Source organism: Oreochromis niloticus, linkage group LG16 (assembly GCF_001858045.2).
Source record: "Oreochromis niloticus isolate F11D_XX linkage group LG16, O_niloticus_UMD_NMBU, whole genome shotgun sequence".
Taxonomy (NCBI): domain Eukaryota; kingdom Metazoa; phylum Chordata; class Actinopteri; order Cichliformes; family Cichlidae; genus Oreochromis; species Oreochromis niloticus.
In genome coordinates, this window is record NC_031987.2 from 1,573,121 (window position 1) to 1,589,439 (window position 16,319).

The 16,319-nt window shown below is 45.6% G+C and overlaps 2 protein-coding genes across 18 annotated transcripts in view; both read left to right on the forward strand.

The window, feature by feature from the left end:
- stxbp5l (syntaxin binding protein 5L) overlaps window positions 1–5,771 on the forward strand; it is a 140,632-nt gene extending 134,861 nt beyond the window's left edge. For all 16 annotated transcript variants that reach the window (XM_005450380.3, XM_005450385.3, XM_005450382.3 and 13 more), the window contains 5 exons: window positions 336–699; window positions 1,993–2,158; window positions 2,295–2,406; window positions 2,821–3,041; window positions 3,268–5,771. In XM_005450380.3, coding sequence (XP_005450437.1) covers window positions 336–699; window positions 1,993–2,158; window positions 2,295–2,406; window positions 2,821–3,041; window positions 3,268–3,309 — 905 coding nt within the window. In that variant the 3' untranslated portion in view covers window positions 3,310–5,771. The remainder of the gene's footprint in view (window positions 1–335; window positions 700–1,992; window positions 2,159–2,294; window positions 2,407–2,820; window positions 3,042–3,267) is intronic.
- A 3,853-nt stretch (window positions 5,772–9,624) lies between these two features.
- poglut2 (protein O-glucosyltransferase 2) lies at window positions 9,625–16,033 on the forward strand. 2 transcript variants are annotated; one of them, XM_005450392.4, is made up of 10 exons: window positions 9,625–10,116; window positions 11,836–12,041; window positions 12,186–12,391; window positions 13,340–13,417; window positions 13,638–13,810; window positions 14,560–14,797; window positions 14,890–15,099; window positions 15,181–15,270; window positions 15,458–15,562; window positions 15,901–16,033. In XM_005450392.4, the coding sequence occupies exons 1-10, from the start codon at window positions 9,929–9,931 to the stop codon at window positions 15,916–15,918; spliced, it is 1,512 nt and encodes a 503-aa protein (XP_005450449.1). In that variant the 5' UTR covers window positions 9,625–9,928; the 3' UTR covers window positions 15,919–16,033. The 2 variants fall into 2 exon arrangements, with proteins under 2 accessions (XP_005450449.1, XP_005450450.1); XM_005450393.4 differs by having other exon boundaries at window positions 9,629–9,770.
- The last annotated feature ends 286 nt before the right edge of the window (window positions 16,034–16,319 follow it).

Sequence of the window (16,319 nt, forward strand, 5' to 3'; positions counted from 1 at the left end):
TTTTTGTATAGCTATACAAATGTTATATTACAGGTACAGAGCCAGTATTAGAGGGAGAATCACAACAGTGGAAAGGAAGAAACCCGCTTTAACTCAAAGAGACCGACAGCAGAGGTCTGTCAGGGCCGGTTGGGGTGGGGCCGAGGACAAAACTCAAACTCTGGCAGCAGTGGTGTGATCCGTACATACATGCTCAGTTATAAAGACCACGTGAGAACTTAGACGCGTCTTTTTGACTAAGCTTAGCGCCGTCTTCCGTCCTGTGCTGAGCTTTAAAGACTTTTATCTCCCACTGTGTGCTGTGCCCCTCTCCTCTTCTGCTCACACACTCACAGGAGCGCTGCTGATGCTGAAGGGCTCTGTGTTACGCTTCAGCTTCTTGGACTGCATGGGAGCTCTCATTCAGACCCCCTACGAGGTTTGGCGGGACCACAACGCCCCCGAGGACCCCGACCGACCACGGAGGCGCAAGCTGGTCCACTTTTCGCCGTCGTCCTCCCAGGACGCCTGTGGAGACGGACACTTGGCTGTGGTTTGCTCTGAGAGGCAGGCCAAAGTGTTCCTGATGCCCTCGCAGTCTTGCCTGTTTGTCCACAACATCACAGAGTCGTCCTTTGTGCTGAGGGCTGACGTGGTGTCAGTGTGTAACAGCGTGTGCCTCGCCTGCTTCTGTGCAAACGGACACGTCATGACGCTCAGGTATGACCTCGGCCGCTCGAGTTCTCTGTTATTAGATGTTTGTTTTAATCTGCGCACGCTGTAGCACGGCCTACTTTAAAGCCTGCTCTGTCAGTGCAGCTATCATTTCTGTGCATGTTTAAACTGAACGTGGCTGCAGTAGCAGCTTTTTCCTTTTCACAGGTAAGGATGCTTAATCTGAACCGGTCTTCTCCATGCAAGTGAGAGCGTTTTGGTGCACAGGAAATCTGAGAGTTACATGTGACTCTATGCAGGGGCCACTCATTGGGTGGATGCTGAATGGTCTGGCTCTATCTGGTCTTTAAGTGATGACGTGATGAGCTCTGCTTCCGAGTCCAAACTACTCTGCGTTTATTAAGGCTGTTGTGTTTTTAACATGTTTGTATCATGTTCTATTTAATCTGAACAAGCCCCTAAAAACAGTCAGTGATCACTGTCGGCTTTTCTCGGTTTTTATCACCACTGTTCATTTTAAAGCTCAGTTTTAAACCCTTACATGTAACTACAGCCCAGCCCATGCAGCAGTATATTAATGACTAACCTGGTATTGTGGATGGATTATCTCAGTTGTTCTCCTGACTGAAGTTTGGTCCGTTTACAGCATCCTGCCATGCGATTGCATTTGTCCCTAACCATCGGGAACCCTCACGTTAACTTTTATCGAGTGGAAAAAAGTTAGCATTCATCCTCCAGCTTCACTGTGTTTATGCTATGCTAACATAGCTGTGTAGCTAGCGATCACGTAGCACATCATTATATAGCAGCTAGCCCAACTTCAGTAACCCTACAAACGTCACTGCTGTTTAGTTTTCTGTCTTCATTTATGTTGGAAGTGATAGCAGAGCTGTACGTTTGAATGTTTCAGAAATCTCTCAGTCAGAACATGCTATATCATGTTTAGGTGGAAGCTAGCGAGCTAACTTCCTGCTAACTTCTAACTCCGTTAAACTTTATAAATCCTGTTTTCATGGATGTTAAACTTAATTGTTACACCTGGTAAAGCAGCAACGCTGATCTTTTTATTACAGATGAATGAATTTAGACAGTTTGTGACTCTCAGTGATGTCACAGTGTTCGTTTGACTAATGACGTCAGACTTAAAGACCGGATTTGTGCCGTTTACCTCTGAGACTACAGCCTATGAAAAGCTGCTTTGTTACCAAAGATTAGAAAAGAAACATAATAATGATTTTTTTCACACGTTTTATTCTGATGTTCAGTGTTTACTTTTGAAGCTCAGTAATTATTACACAGCTGTTCTTACCTTTCTTCACTCTTTCATTCTGCCCACAGTCTGCCCAGCTTAAGACCGCTCATGGATGTCAATTACCTGCCTCTGACAGACATGCGCATTGCAAGAACCTTTTACTTCACCAATGGGGGGCAGGCACTGTATCTCAGCTCCCCCACAGAGATCCAGAGAATTACATACAGCCAGGAGATGTGCGATAACCTGCAGGTCAGCACTAGGGCTGGCAAAATTGGCCATTTGGCAATCATCCCCTCCTTCTGTTGCTGATGGCCAGTGAATTATCTGCCATCTTCTCTGATTACATCCTTCGTGCAACTTCTAAAATTCTTTTTTTTTATTGCAGGAAATGCTGGGAGAGCTGTTTACACCAATAGAAACACCAGAAGCCCAGAACCGAGGATTTTTAAAAGGCTTCTTTGGAGGAAATGCCCACACCTTTGACAGAGAAGAGCTCTGTGAGTTGTCTGTCTACATTATTTTCTTAATATAAAGCATTCATGAATGCATGACACCATATTATACTGCTAATAATAAGACATAAATGTGTTTAGCCTGCACATGGCAGATTATATAAGATGTACTTCCTGATTTTGTGGTTTGGTCGTGAGACAAGCACTCGCTCTAACCAATAAGAGGTCGCGCAGTGAGACGGGGGGATGTGAGAACACCTTAAAAGTTTGCTTAAGTTAAAAATACTCAGACTAGTTTAACTTTTATCAGATGAGGCAATCGCAGTCAGAGCGAGCACACAATGTTGGTGCAACAGTCGGCAAAATTAGGAGGCGTGTCTGAAGAACCCCAGGGTGCGTTTGATTTCCACACCCCTGTCATTCTGTCTCGTTCTGTTTTCAATTCCATGTTTCCAACAGTCGGCGAGGCTGCGGCTGGGAAGGCTTCTCGGAGTCTTGCGCAGCACATCCCTGGACAGGGGGGAGTGGAGGGCATGAAGGTCGCCGCTAGTGGAGCAGTGGGCGAGCTGGCGAGGGCGCGCATTGCTCTGGATGAGAGAGGCCAGAGGCTGGGGGAGCTGGAGGAGCGCACCGCCCTAATGATGACTAGTGCAGAAGCCTTCTCCAAGCACGCTCATGAGGTGAAAATGAAACATAACATGATGTGAAAATATAAAGAGCATCTAAATGTACAACTTTGGATTTTGAGACATTAACAAAAACTGAACTGAAGCCAACAAAAGTGGTTATTAAATGATTGTCTTGTTGGTGAATTAACTTTTAAATCAATAATTCACTTCCCGATGCAATAAAACGAAATCCTCTCATTCTTCTCATTAAGAAGATGTCATTTTGTACCTTTTCCAGCTGATGCTGAAGTGCAAGGACAAGAAGTGGTACCAGTTCTAATAGCAGGACGGAGGCCTCGGTCTGCCCTCATGCTGCTGGGAACGATATGCCGCGACGGGACTTTCACTTCAAAAATGAAAGCATTCAAAGAGAGGCACAGTGACTTTGTCTTTATGGCTTCTGGCTTGGCTTCATGCACACACTGTCACATCGCTGAGTGATGAGGACGGGCTAGTTCCCCGTCTAGACCTGCAGCGAGAAGGACGGTGAGGAGATGGCGGCATTTGAAGGTCTGAAGATGGAACTGGAAGTGTGTGTGTGTGTGTGTGTGTGTGTGTGTGTGTGTGCGGTTTTTCTGGACCTTACTGTGTAGATACTCAAAAACTAAGAAACCAACAAGAAATGCATGAAACAGCAATGGATGACTAAAAATATACAACTGCCATATTAAAAAGCAGCATGCTACTTTAACATGAGAGTCAAACATAAAAAAGATGTTTTATTTATGATGTAAGCCAACAACACAAATTATGAAAAACTTTCTATTTTTTGAGATATTAACAAAAAATGATATATAAAAAGGGAAATGTATACCTGCATTGCTACTAAGCCAAAAGTTGTGTTACTTTCCCTTTTTTTAATGTTTCTTTTTCTTTTTACTCCTTAGTCTCAGCTCATATTACTTCACACACTATATATAACAAACGCACACAGTTAACTTTGTCTACACACACTTGAAAACCGCTACAACATTGTTCGTACTCGGGGCTGCACAGTGCAAATGAAATATCAATCAGTTGTATTAACACTCAGCTCTCAACAATCTAGTTCCACTTTTCAGCTGCTGCAACTTACAAACCCGTGAAATGAACATGAGGGAAGACGTGGGAGCGTATTGTGGTCAGTGTGTTTATATCTATAGTACAAACTTATATTCACGTGCCATAAAAACCAAGGAGGAGCTGATCCACGGGTTTCCTGTGGCTCACAGCAGAGGAGATCGGTGACCGTGGCGGGCGTTTCTCAAATGAAAATATGAAGGTGTGTTTTAGTTGTCCCTGATCTTTTGAGTCTATCGCTGCCTTCGTCAGACGTTAGGTCACGTGTGCAAGTGTGAGTGAGGCAGAAAGAGAACGAGTGCCACAACCTGGACCCTTCCTCAGCCAGAGCATCCAACGTCAACGACCCCCTCACATCTCTCTCCACCTCACTCTGCAGTTTGTGCATTCTGGTGTGCAACCCGAGCAGTCGTCTTTTCATAATGACAGGCAGTACTCGTGGTGATTGTCACCGTCTTTGTGATGGGAACATGAAGAGGAGTTGTTTGTCGCTTCGGGAGAAGTAACAGTTTTTTCCAGTGATGTTCAGCCGTCGAGTACGTAAAAAAAAAAAATATGAAGGCGTTCGTTTGGTTTTGGTTTCTTTTCCTTTCGATATCGTTCTTGATGACTATGACTATGATATCCTTGTGTCGCAGTCCTATATTTGATGGTTACGGCCTCTTTAACGAAGGCTTTTGTATTTTAAAAACAACAAATGTGTCATGATACATGGTCGTCGTGTATCACATCGTGATTGTGTTACGTGTCAGTGGGTAGCCACACGACAGGGACTAACAACATCGAGTGAGGAGGATATTTTGTACTTGTGTATTTGTCTGTATTTTGAACTGAAAACTCAAACACGGGATAACCGGCATCCGTCTCTCACACACATGATGAGCATCGACACACGGTGTGCTGATCGTGGCGGCGTCACTCCCACGTGGAACGTGCGCGGCAGCACATACATCCATAACCTGAAATAATAAGAGGAACACGTGAATCTGCATTGCTAATCATCTTTGCCTGCTTCCCGTCAGGCGGCTGAGACATTCCTGAGGCTCGAGCGGCCTTCACACACTTTATTTTTACCGACTTCACCTGAAATCCTACAGCCAAGCTACCTGGATTTCAGAGATTACACGACTTGGTTCAACGGGGTGTCTAAAACACATCAAACTAATAATGCCGTTCTCTCTTATCTCTGTACCGTCAATGAGATTTGTGTAAGTGCAGAAAAAACAACACAAAACCAAAATACACAAAAAAAAAATTACAAAAAAACTCAGATTCTGCTGACAGGGTGTTTTGTTAGAAGGTTTTTGGTTTCTATATTTTCAGTTTTTATATTAACTGTACAGTTCAATCTTGGGTGAAAGGTGAAACAAAAAAATGAAAAATAAAATATATTCTTGGGATATTTTCTCGTATATGTTGTACCTGTTACTGCTGGTACTGTATCTGGTATTCTGGCTCTGTCTAAATCACAGGAACTATGTAGTTCTTCACACTGTAGTTTGTTAAAGAGGCATTCATTTGGTTTTCTCAATGATGGCAGCAAAGTTTGTCTTATTTAAATGGATTCTACCACTTTTTGTTCTTCTTGATATTATACTAGTGTAATAGAAATTACTTGACAAAAAATGATCTGAAAATATGTTGATGCAACAGCAAATTGAAATAAACATTGATTGATGTACACGGCTGAGAGCTCTCGTCACTAAACCAGCTGCGAGTGCAAAAGCACTTTAGTTTGACCTTTGTTCAGGTAAGTAACCACGTTTCGACCCACAGGTAAAGCCAGGATCAGGTTTATGCAGTTATTGTCATTTACCTTTTATCAATAGTAATAAGGCTTACTAAGGACTAAGGACCTACCTCTGGTAAATTGAAAGCTACCTGCCAGGTGAGTCTAATGACATAAAGAAGACTGGAGTTCATTTTAAGCTCAGAGTTCATGAAAGCCACAGATGTAAATGTGATAATCTGCTATGTTCAAAGCAAAAAGACTGATTTTACCAGTGCATCATATTTATGTAAAAAACTTAATTTTTTTTGACAGTTTTGTTAGATTTAGTAGGTCCAGAAGTTTCCTGACTGGAACACAGTTTGTGTACTTTTATACACCACTGCAGTGCATTTTATAAATCAATATTTGACTAACGTGCAGACTCCCTGATTTTATTCAAGTAACAAAAGTACTGCATTTACTGTTTAGGACTTACAGTCATTTCTTTATGCTGTCCCCCACTTTCAGAGGCTCAAAAATAATTGGCCTATTGACTGACAACCAGTTTAACCAGTTATGCTTTTATCCAAACCCAACGAGTTGTCAGTGGAAGTCGATGAGGCCCTCATTAGGCTGAAAAAGAATCTACGTATCACACAGACAGAAACAATGGCCAAATCAACTGAAGATGACAGCTGAGGTGGATGATCACAAGTTCTTTGTTTAGTTAAAAACACAACACATCCAGAACCCTCCAGAGGAGGGAGGAGCATTATTGTCAGACACCCCTTCATGAATGTAAATAAAGACGGTTTACATATCAGTTCAATTTTTTTTATACAGCAACTGTTGCCTCAAGGTGCTTTAAACTGAAGGTAAAGAACTACAATGATATACAATCATATGACCCCCTGTGATCAAGTGTGACAGACGTGGGTTACTGACCTGGTAGCCTGGCTGCCCCTGGGTGGATCCGGGGCAGGCGTGGGGTTCTGGGGTGCTCCGTCTCCGGGCTGGGGCCCTGGCTGGGCCTTGGGGGCTTGGGTCCTGGTTGGTGTGTCGCCGGGGTTGTGGGCGGGTGGGTGTATGGCGGCTCAGCCCTGGCGCGGGGTGCCGCCAGCGCATCGAGCCACCTGAGGGGCTCTTCAACTGGTGGGGGAGGCTGTTACATCTTGCAGGAGGTCTCCTCTCTCCAGGAACTCTCTCTGCAGGAGGGGGAGATATAGGAGAGGTGGAGGAAGATCTCAGCCTGGGTGTCTATTGTCTTGTGTAGTCTGGAAGATGAGTGGATGACGGGGTGGGTGCAGTTTGCTCTGTGGTGGGGTCGGGTGGGCTGTCCCGGGCTCTGTGGGGCCGGGCGGCGCTGCTGAACTGGGCCCCGGTCCGGATGGGCCTGGGCCCCCTTTCCCTGGTGGGTTGCAGAGTATGGGGGTGCCTACTGGGGTCAGCGGGGGAGCTGGCCCCAGGGAGAGGCCACTTGCCCCTCCCTTCCTTCCCTCCCATTCTCCAGCTGCCTCCCTCTTCCCGCTCCACTACAATCACCCACTCATGCAGGGCCTTGGGGTAAAGGTGTGTCACCAGGGTGCAGGGGAGGCACCCCCCCCCCCCTCTGTCCCCTTCTGGCTGCCTGTGTCTCAATTTTATCCCACAACTTAGACATTCACATTACTCACACTCTCATTACACATACATATAGGACCTTGGGGGTGGGCACGCAACACGGCATCCAGAAGACCATCAGGGTGTACGACCTCACCCCTGGCGCCGTTGCCCATCTCTCAATTTTAAATACACGTAGACATTGAGGGCTATCAGGAGGGGCTATGCGCTTACCTGCTGCTCTCTGGCAGGTAGCTCCATGCCCTCCTGGGCGTCCGGGGATGGGCGTCCAGGTACGCACCGGCTCACTCCTGGTGGCTGCTTGTCGGGGCCTGGAGCCTGGGGCTCGCTCGGGCCACCTCGGGGTGGGGTGCCCTCGGCCTCTCGGCCTGGGGCTCGGTCACTCTGGCACAGCTGGCTGCCGGCGGAGCTCACGGGCACATCACTGCAACCCCCCCTGGCTTCTGCTCTGCAGCTGCTGAGTGACCCCTCATCTGGGACTCTCCTCAGCTCTTTCTGGGATAGTGGCGCGGCTGCCCCTCTGTTGGTCTTCCTTGGTCTCTTGTGCTCTGAGGGCCTCTGGATGTCTGGAGCCTGGATCTCCTCCATACCTGCTTCATGCCCTGGAGGACGGGGCAGTGGCCCCCCACACCCTCTAGCAGATCATTACATGAAGGAACCTTTTAAATACAAGCGCGTCCATGCTCACAGGTGTACACACGGGTGCTCACACACACAAACTACACCCTTTTTGGCTCCTACCTCAAAGCACACTGTGCGCTGTCGATCTTACGTGCTGCACAATAATATTCAATATTTAGTATTTACTGTTATATTCACATAGATTATCGCGATGATGTTGTTTATTATATTGCTCTCTTTTTTTTGGCTTGTTTTCTCTTTTTTCTTTCTCAACAGGTGATCCAGGTGATTGATATATGTATTTTTTGTCTGTTTGTTTTGTTGGTTTTTGTTTTTTGCCCTTTATCACCGTTCCTCTTCCCCGCTGTTTTTCTTTCCCTCTTTTCTGTGAATCAAATAGACCATTACGGCAAGGCTGGGATGGTCCATTTGGTAAAGTAAATCCGTTGGGCATCTTTCTTCGCCTTTAGACAATAATTCTGATGGCAAAAGAACCAAACGGGACAGGGGGGAAAAAGAAAAAAAAAGAAAAAAGAATAAATGCAGACTGGTACATAAACACTTGTTTGCAGTAATGGGAAAAGAAACTGGAGAAGGAGGAAACAGCTCACGAGCCAAAGTTCGGCTATGGCTGCAGTTGTTCGTCTTTATTGTGACTGCTGACCGAATGAGCTGTGAAGAGCTCAGGGCTTCCTCTCTGCTCACATTCAGACTAATGCTGCAGAGCTGATCAGACAGAGCTTCACAGTGCAGACGGATAAAGAGCCAAAGCAAACTGCAAAAACAGCCCAAGACTTTCTCAAGGAAAGCAAATAAAGTCTCCAGTGTCTGAGTCAGTGACCTGATCTCAGCCCAACGGAGCAGCTTTAGTTATTAAATACAAAACTTAAGGCAGAGACTCAGAAACAAGCGGCCGAGAGACGCCGCACTAAAGCCTGGCAGGTAAGGAAACAGCACGTGGTGATGTCACCAGGCAGTAAAATATTACTGCAAAGACTTTTATCCAGATACTAAAATATAAAGTTTGTATTCAAATTATGTTAGGCTGACCAATTACTTCTGAGCCTCTGAGACACGGGGAAGATTTATGGGTTTTATTTATTTGAATTAAAGCTGTGAGTTACAAAAATGGTTTAATTTTCCACATATGGCCCTAACTGTACTTTCAAACAGAATATTTAATATTTACACTGAAAAAAACTTATCAAACTTTAACTTCTTTCAAATCTTTGAGGACTTCAGATTTGTACAAATTTAATTTAAAAACATTTCTAGTTTGTACAAATAAATATATTAAAATTATATCTAGTAAAACAAATACGACTGCGCCGTATAAAAACACATTAATTATAGTTTGTTATAACTTTCAGGTGACATTTATACGTTTATAACATCTTTATTATTACTAGTAGTGGGAGGAGTCATTTTATTGTTATTTAAATCTGAGGTAAAGTTTTCATTTCCAACCACTTAACTTCAGGCCAGCTTGTACCGAAGACTTTAACTTCCGTGTTGCCGTCCAATCACATTTACACCTGGAGCTCCATCGGTCTCTTGGCCAATCGGGTCTCACAACGCGCTCTGTTGTCCCGCCCCCTTTCATTCAGCTGATTGTTTACTCGACTGTAAAAGATTTTTTTGAGTTAGCTGCCGGTGTGCTAGCAGCGTTAACGTCCCTGAAACAGCGACACCGCGCTCGTTCTAACCGGATGTGAAATGCGGTGTCTGCGGTGAGTCTAGATGGAGCGAAGCGAAGTTCACACGCTGCACACAGACTTCAGTCCGTCCGCTCAGTTTTCACAGAGTTGAACGAACAATGGCAGTTTGGGCCGGCAGAGGCCGAGAGCACGCAGGACTGTAACCCGTGTGAGCCTGCGCATTGGCCGGTATGTCAGCACTGCGGCCGTGGTGGCTGCTCTTCTGTCTGTCTGTGCTCGGGCATGACCTGCGGGGGTCTCAGGCAGGCTCGGCCCCCAGCGCTGCGAACACTTTAGTATGGGGACCTGGGCTGGAGGCTAGCGTCGTCCTTCCAGCTCGATTCTTCTACATACAGGCGGCGGACAGCTCGGGGAAAAAGTGAGTAATGCCAGGCCTGTGGTATGCGAGCTGCAGAGCCTGGAGTTTACTGTCGTATCGGGGTGTCAGAATCACATCACATCACTGGTTTTCTCATTATCATGCGCATGTGCAAGCCAGAGACCTCACATGTGACCACCCAGGTGTGATTTAACAGTCAGAAGTGCCAAAGGTCTGAATGTTGCTGTGTGCAAAATGACATCTTTCTCTGAGAGCAGTCTCCAATGTATCACTATCAGATATACAGTGCCATGTAAAACCCTGTTACGTTCCCCTAAAAGGGTCAAGGCGATGAGGGAAAGTAACAAGAACGAGGAAAGTAACAGAGCCGGGGCGTAACAAACCCCTCTGTTCTTTATGTTAGCAACGAAAAAGGGAAACGAATGTGCCGACAAACATGGAAATACAGCAAAGAAAGAGTTTATATGATTCTAAAAAGCTTCAGAGTGAATATTTAGCATGACCGCCTTATTGTTCAGCACAGTCTTAGCTCTCTGTCAGCTCTGTGAGGATCTTCAGGAACAGTTCTCCAGGCTTCCTGAAGGACAGTCAAAGCTCTTCTTTGGATGTTTCTGCCTTTGGTTGTGTTCCCTGTCAGGATGATCCCACACCGCTTCAGTGATGCTGAGCTCTGAGGAGGCCCATCCATGATTAATGTGTGTTCCTATCCGGCTCTGCTTTCACTGCACTTTCAGTGTGTTCAGATCATCGGCATGCTGAAAAGATGTTTCCAGATGTTCCTGCGTGGTGGATCAGACTCTGTAATTCATCAGTTTATCAAAGATCTCCAGCAGCACTGACTGACCTGAAACCATGACAGAGCCTCCACCGTGCTTCACAGATGGCTGCAGACTCTCACTGTTGGACCTCCTCCTGACCTCCTCGTACACACTGACCATGATGTGGATCCATCTCTCCATCACACCTGTTCCTCTGACCTTCAGTCCAGTTCTTGTGTCATTTTCAGCCTCAGCCTTTCCTCCCGTTTCCCTTCAGCCGTCCTTCACTGACAGCATTTCTGATGAGGCTTCAGTGAACAGTGACCATCGCTCGAGCTTGGTGGATTTTTATGGTTGAATCAGAGCTCCTTTGACGGGGTGTCCAAAGAAAAACACTGAGAGACCTTCAGAAAACTGGAGAACTATTGCTCAAGAGAACCTTTAGAGAACAAAGACATTTATATTTTATCTTATCCATTTGTACATGTAAGCTAAAAAACCCCGCATGACTACAAAAGGACACTATATAAAATTTTAAATGTGGTGTTAAATCTGAAGTTTTGACCTGATCCGTAGTGTGAGAGCAGATATGAAAGACAAACCACAGGCAGGACGATGTTAGACGGCCTCCAATGACCTTTTTCATCACACAGTTGCAGGAGCTTATCAAAGGTGCCGTCCTCTCTGTGGTTATCATGCCTGCTACAGTCATTACTGCACTGTGAGCTGGTGCAGACACGCTAACTGTGCAAAAAGTGCACCAAACCATAAAAAACAGCAAAACAGACGTGACTCAGATTTCTGTGACAGGCAAACTTTAAACCTTCTTGTATGTAGAGAGTATAAACTGTGAGTGAGCTGAAATGAACCATACAGATGATGAACTGGCAAAGGTGAAGTCCTGTGCTTTGTAAACATTGGCTCATATTTGTTGTTATGAGATGCTGTCCGACTCTCCTGAGCAGCAGTAGATATCATTGTATTCTCGCTCCTCCCACAGTTTAACTGCATCACCTGGTGAGAAAAGCTTTGAAGTAAAGATTGTGTCTCCTGTGGAGCAGTTCACCAGGATTTGGATCCAGGTCCTGGATCGTCGGGATGGGTCATTCCTGGTCCGCTACCGAATGTACGCCACCTACTCGGAGCTTCACATCCACGTTTTGCTCAAGAACGAGCACGTTGCCAAGTCACCGTTTGTTCTCAAAGGTAGGACGCGGTCCGTGAAGCTGTGATGTTCACTCTGATAAATGACGTCATGAACTTGTTTCCTGCTCATGCTCTAATCCTGAGTCTTCACCTGCTGTTTTTGCTGGATCCAGAAACTTAATGAGTCGGTGTTCCCCTCTGCAGGCCCGGTCTATCACGAGGGATGCAACTGTCCCCAGGAGAGCGGCTCTGCGTGGGAGGCCCACATGCACTGCCCTCAGTCCTTCGCACAGATAGAGAGGGACCTGTCCTTTTACCCGAGTGTCGACCCAGATCATAACGCACAGGAGATCCCACAGCGCTTCGGACAGCGGCAGAGCCTCTGCCACTACACCGTCAAAGACAACAAGGTGATTCCACCTGTGGGAAACCAACACAGACCTATCATAGGTGTTTTATGCAGGTACGTTTTACCTGAGAGGAAGCTGGGAGAGTCAGCTTTAGTTGATGTCTGTGGGCCTCTCAGTCATCCAGTCAGGCCTTCTTAAACCATGACACCATGTAAGCCTCGGTGACACACATCAGATCCAAAGATGAGGGTAGAAGGAATGTTCCTTCATCCTGGACCCTGGAGCCGTGTGACTCACCTGTAAGAGCAGAGCCAGGTGTGCATGAGTGCTGCTGTGATAGTGATGAGTCTAAAGCCCGGTTCACACACTGCTCGCATTACATGGGAATATTCAGGAACGTATCCGCTACCATGACTAGCTCCCTGTAAAAGTATGACTGTGGTAAAGTGAAATTGATGCTTTTAGTAGTAAAAACTACCACAGTACAACTTTACTACTGCATTTCATACTGTGTGTGTGTAAGTGCAGCCGAGTCCCTTTACTCAGAGGAAAATGTGATGAGCTGTCTCTGTCACACTTCAGGGTTTCTGTTGCTTGGGTGAGAGTTTGCTTTGTTCTGTCTGTCCGTAAAACTGCATCAAAAACTGCTTTGTCTTTGTGTTTTTGTTGAATTTGAATGTGAGCTGTGGATCTGATAAATGTGCTCTGTGTTCATTTCATATCTGAACACTTTAAATGAATGAGAAGGATAAAAGTCATCTCTCCTTTCCACGCTTCCAAGCATGCTGAGTTGTTAGCGCTTTATTTATGTTAATGTCTGCATCGTTTTACAGCTCTGTCTGTTTTCTTTACAGTGTAATGAAATACTACAGTCACTGTATCATTGCAGTAATGACTCATGCATAGCTGTCACTGACTCCTGTAATCCTGTGCAGCGGTGTAATCTATTAGCTGAGAAGGTAATCTTGGATTGTGAGCAGCTGTTTTCTGTGTTTCTATTGTCTTTAGATCTACGTGAGAACATTTGGGGAACATGTCGGGTTTAGAATCTTTATGGATGCCATCCTGCTGTCTCTCACCAGAAAGGTAATCTGTGTTTACTTTTACTCAGCCGTCGCTCAGACGACCAGAAACACACTTGATTTTAATATGTTGATACATCAGGGATGAAACGTTTTAACATTCCCGTGTTCAAACAAAACTGGTGCAGTGCATGCTGGTTAGGCTTTTAGGACGTCATCATCAATGCAGATATACGGTCAGTCAGACAGTGGCAACAGTAATGATTATCATAAAACATTTTCAGGTGCGGCTCCCTGATGTGGAGTTTTTTGTTAATCTCGGCGACTGGCCGTTGGAGAAGAGGAAGCCTCCTGAGAAGCTTCATCCCATCTTCTCCTGGTGTGGCTCCAATAACACCAGAGATATCGTCATGCCGACCTATGACCTGACCGAGTCCGTCCTGGAGACCATGGGGAGGTAAAGCTGTGTGTGGAATACAGTACAATTATGGATTCAGCTAAAGTATTACTACGTTACCACAGAAACTGGCAGTAAATTCAATTCAGTTTTATTTATACTGCACCAAACAACAACAGTCACCTCAAGGTGCTTTATATTATAAGGTAGACCCTACAATAATACAGACAGGGACAAACCCAACAATCATATGACCCCCTGTGAGCACTTTGGCGACAGTGGGAAGGAAAAACTCCCTTTGAACAGGAAGAAACCTCCGTCAGAACCAGGCTCAGGGAGGGGCGGGGCCATCTGCTGTGATTGGTTGGGGTGAGAGAAGGAAGACAGGATAAAGACATGCTGTGGAAGAGATAATAAGTATGAATAATAAGTATGATTCAGTGCAGAGAGGTCTATTAACACATAGTGAGTGAAGAAGAAACACCCAGTGCATCATGGGAATCCCCCAGCAGCCTACACCTATCGCAGCATAAGTAAGGGAGGATCAGGGTCACCTGGTCCAGCTAAATCATCACGTGCTCCTCTTCATGTACGCTTGCTCTGCCATCACTAAGCAGCCTGAAATATGAACCTGATATAAAGCCGTGCATTTCCTCCTCTCACCTTTCTGCTGTTTGAGTTGATATTTAATGCATGTGTGATAATGAGAGCTGTTTAATGATGGACCGTCACCTGCTCACCTGTGAGGTTAGTGATGTCACAAACTGCAGAGGATGTAACATTCAGCACATCCTCTGCTCGCCGTACAGGGTGAGCCTGGACATGATGTCGGTTCAGGCCAACACGGGGCCACCGTGGCCCGAGAAGAACGCCACAGCCTTCTGGAGGGGGCGGGACAGCCGACAGGAGCGCCTGGAGCTGGTCAAGCTTTCGAGGGCTCACCCGCACATCATAGATGCCGCCTTTACTAATTTCTTCTTCTTCAAACACGATGAGAGCCTCTACGGGCCGCTTGTCAAACATGTTTCATTTTTTGACTTTTTCAAGGTGAGATGAATTATATTCCATAAAAACGCTTTTATTACGTCAGATATTCTTATACTAATGTGTGTTTTTTCATTGTTTTCATGCACCATCAGTACAAGTACCAAATAAACATTGATGGCACTGTGGCAGCTTATCGGCTGCCGTACCTGCTGGCGGGGGACAGCGTGGTCCTGAAGCAGGATTCTGGGTACTACGAACATTTCTACAAGCAGCTTCGAGCGTGGGAGCACTACATCCCTGTCAGGGCAGACCTGGGAGACCTGCTGGGGAAGATCCAGTGGGCGCGTGACCACGACGAGGAGGTGACGACAACACGTGACTGGATCCTCGCTGGTTTCACTAACGACAAGTGAAGGTGGTGTAATTTTGTTTTCTTCTTTCAGGCAAAGAAAATTGCTCTCGCAGGTCAGCAGTTTGCCCGCACTCATCTCATGGGAGACACCATCTTCTGTTATTACTACATACTGATCAAGGTAATGTGATTACAGTTTCAGAGTTACTGCACGACTGAAAAAGTATACAAAGTATACAATGTTACTACTCACGCAGTCTTACTGTGCTCGCGCTGCGTCGCATTGACACAATGCTGATTATTCTTCATTTGGACCGGCGTAAATGTGTCGCACTTCCTCACATGCCATATTTATGCGTGCGAACTAGGAGTACGCCAAACTCCAGGTCACAGAGCCGAAGATCCGGAAGGACATGGAGGTCGTGGAGCAGCCGGCTGATGACCTGTTCCCATGTTCCTGCCACAGGACAAACGTGAGAAATGCCTGAATGCTTTGTTTGCTCTGCACCTGCAGCTTGTGTCTGTGCTGTGATCAGCTTTATGAAAGATGACATGTCAGAGTCACAGGATGTCTGCGTAACCAGCAGAGGTTTTCACATGTCGTGGTAGGCAAACAGATCCTAATGATCGTATTTTACTTTTTGCATATTAAGAAGAGGAAACAACATTAAAGCTGGGATAGTTTTATTATTCTACAGTCTGTGGCGCCATCTGGTGTACGTGAGGCATCACTGCAACTAGAGTGAACGTTTGGACCAACGTGCTGTTCTAACAGGATTTTAACACGAGTGTTTTCATGTTTGTTTTTCAGGTGAAGGATGAACTGTGACTGAGCTCCTCCCACTTCATAACTGACAGCCTTTTTTAAAAAGTGCCAATTAATTGTATGACTATGGTTTGAATATCTGATTCTTATTTTTCAATAAATACTTTTAATGTGTTCAGAGCGTGTTTTTTCTCTCTGATGTCAGATTATTTACTCAGTGAGGTTTAGTGTCAGCCCTGTTGTGCAGCTGACCGCTGTGCCTGCTGGAAAATCAGCCGTGGCCACGCCTTCAGTTTACCTGACGGATAAAACAGAACTGAAAACATTTAAAATAAAAAGCTTAACCTTGGGAAAAAGTAAACAAACTGAAGTGTCATAAAGTTAATGCTGCTGTTTATAACTGACCCTGTTACATGGTTTAGATTTGAACCACAAAGCAGCGAGTCACAGTTGCTGAGGAGTCA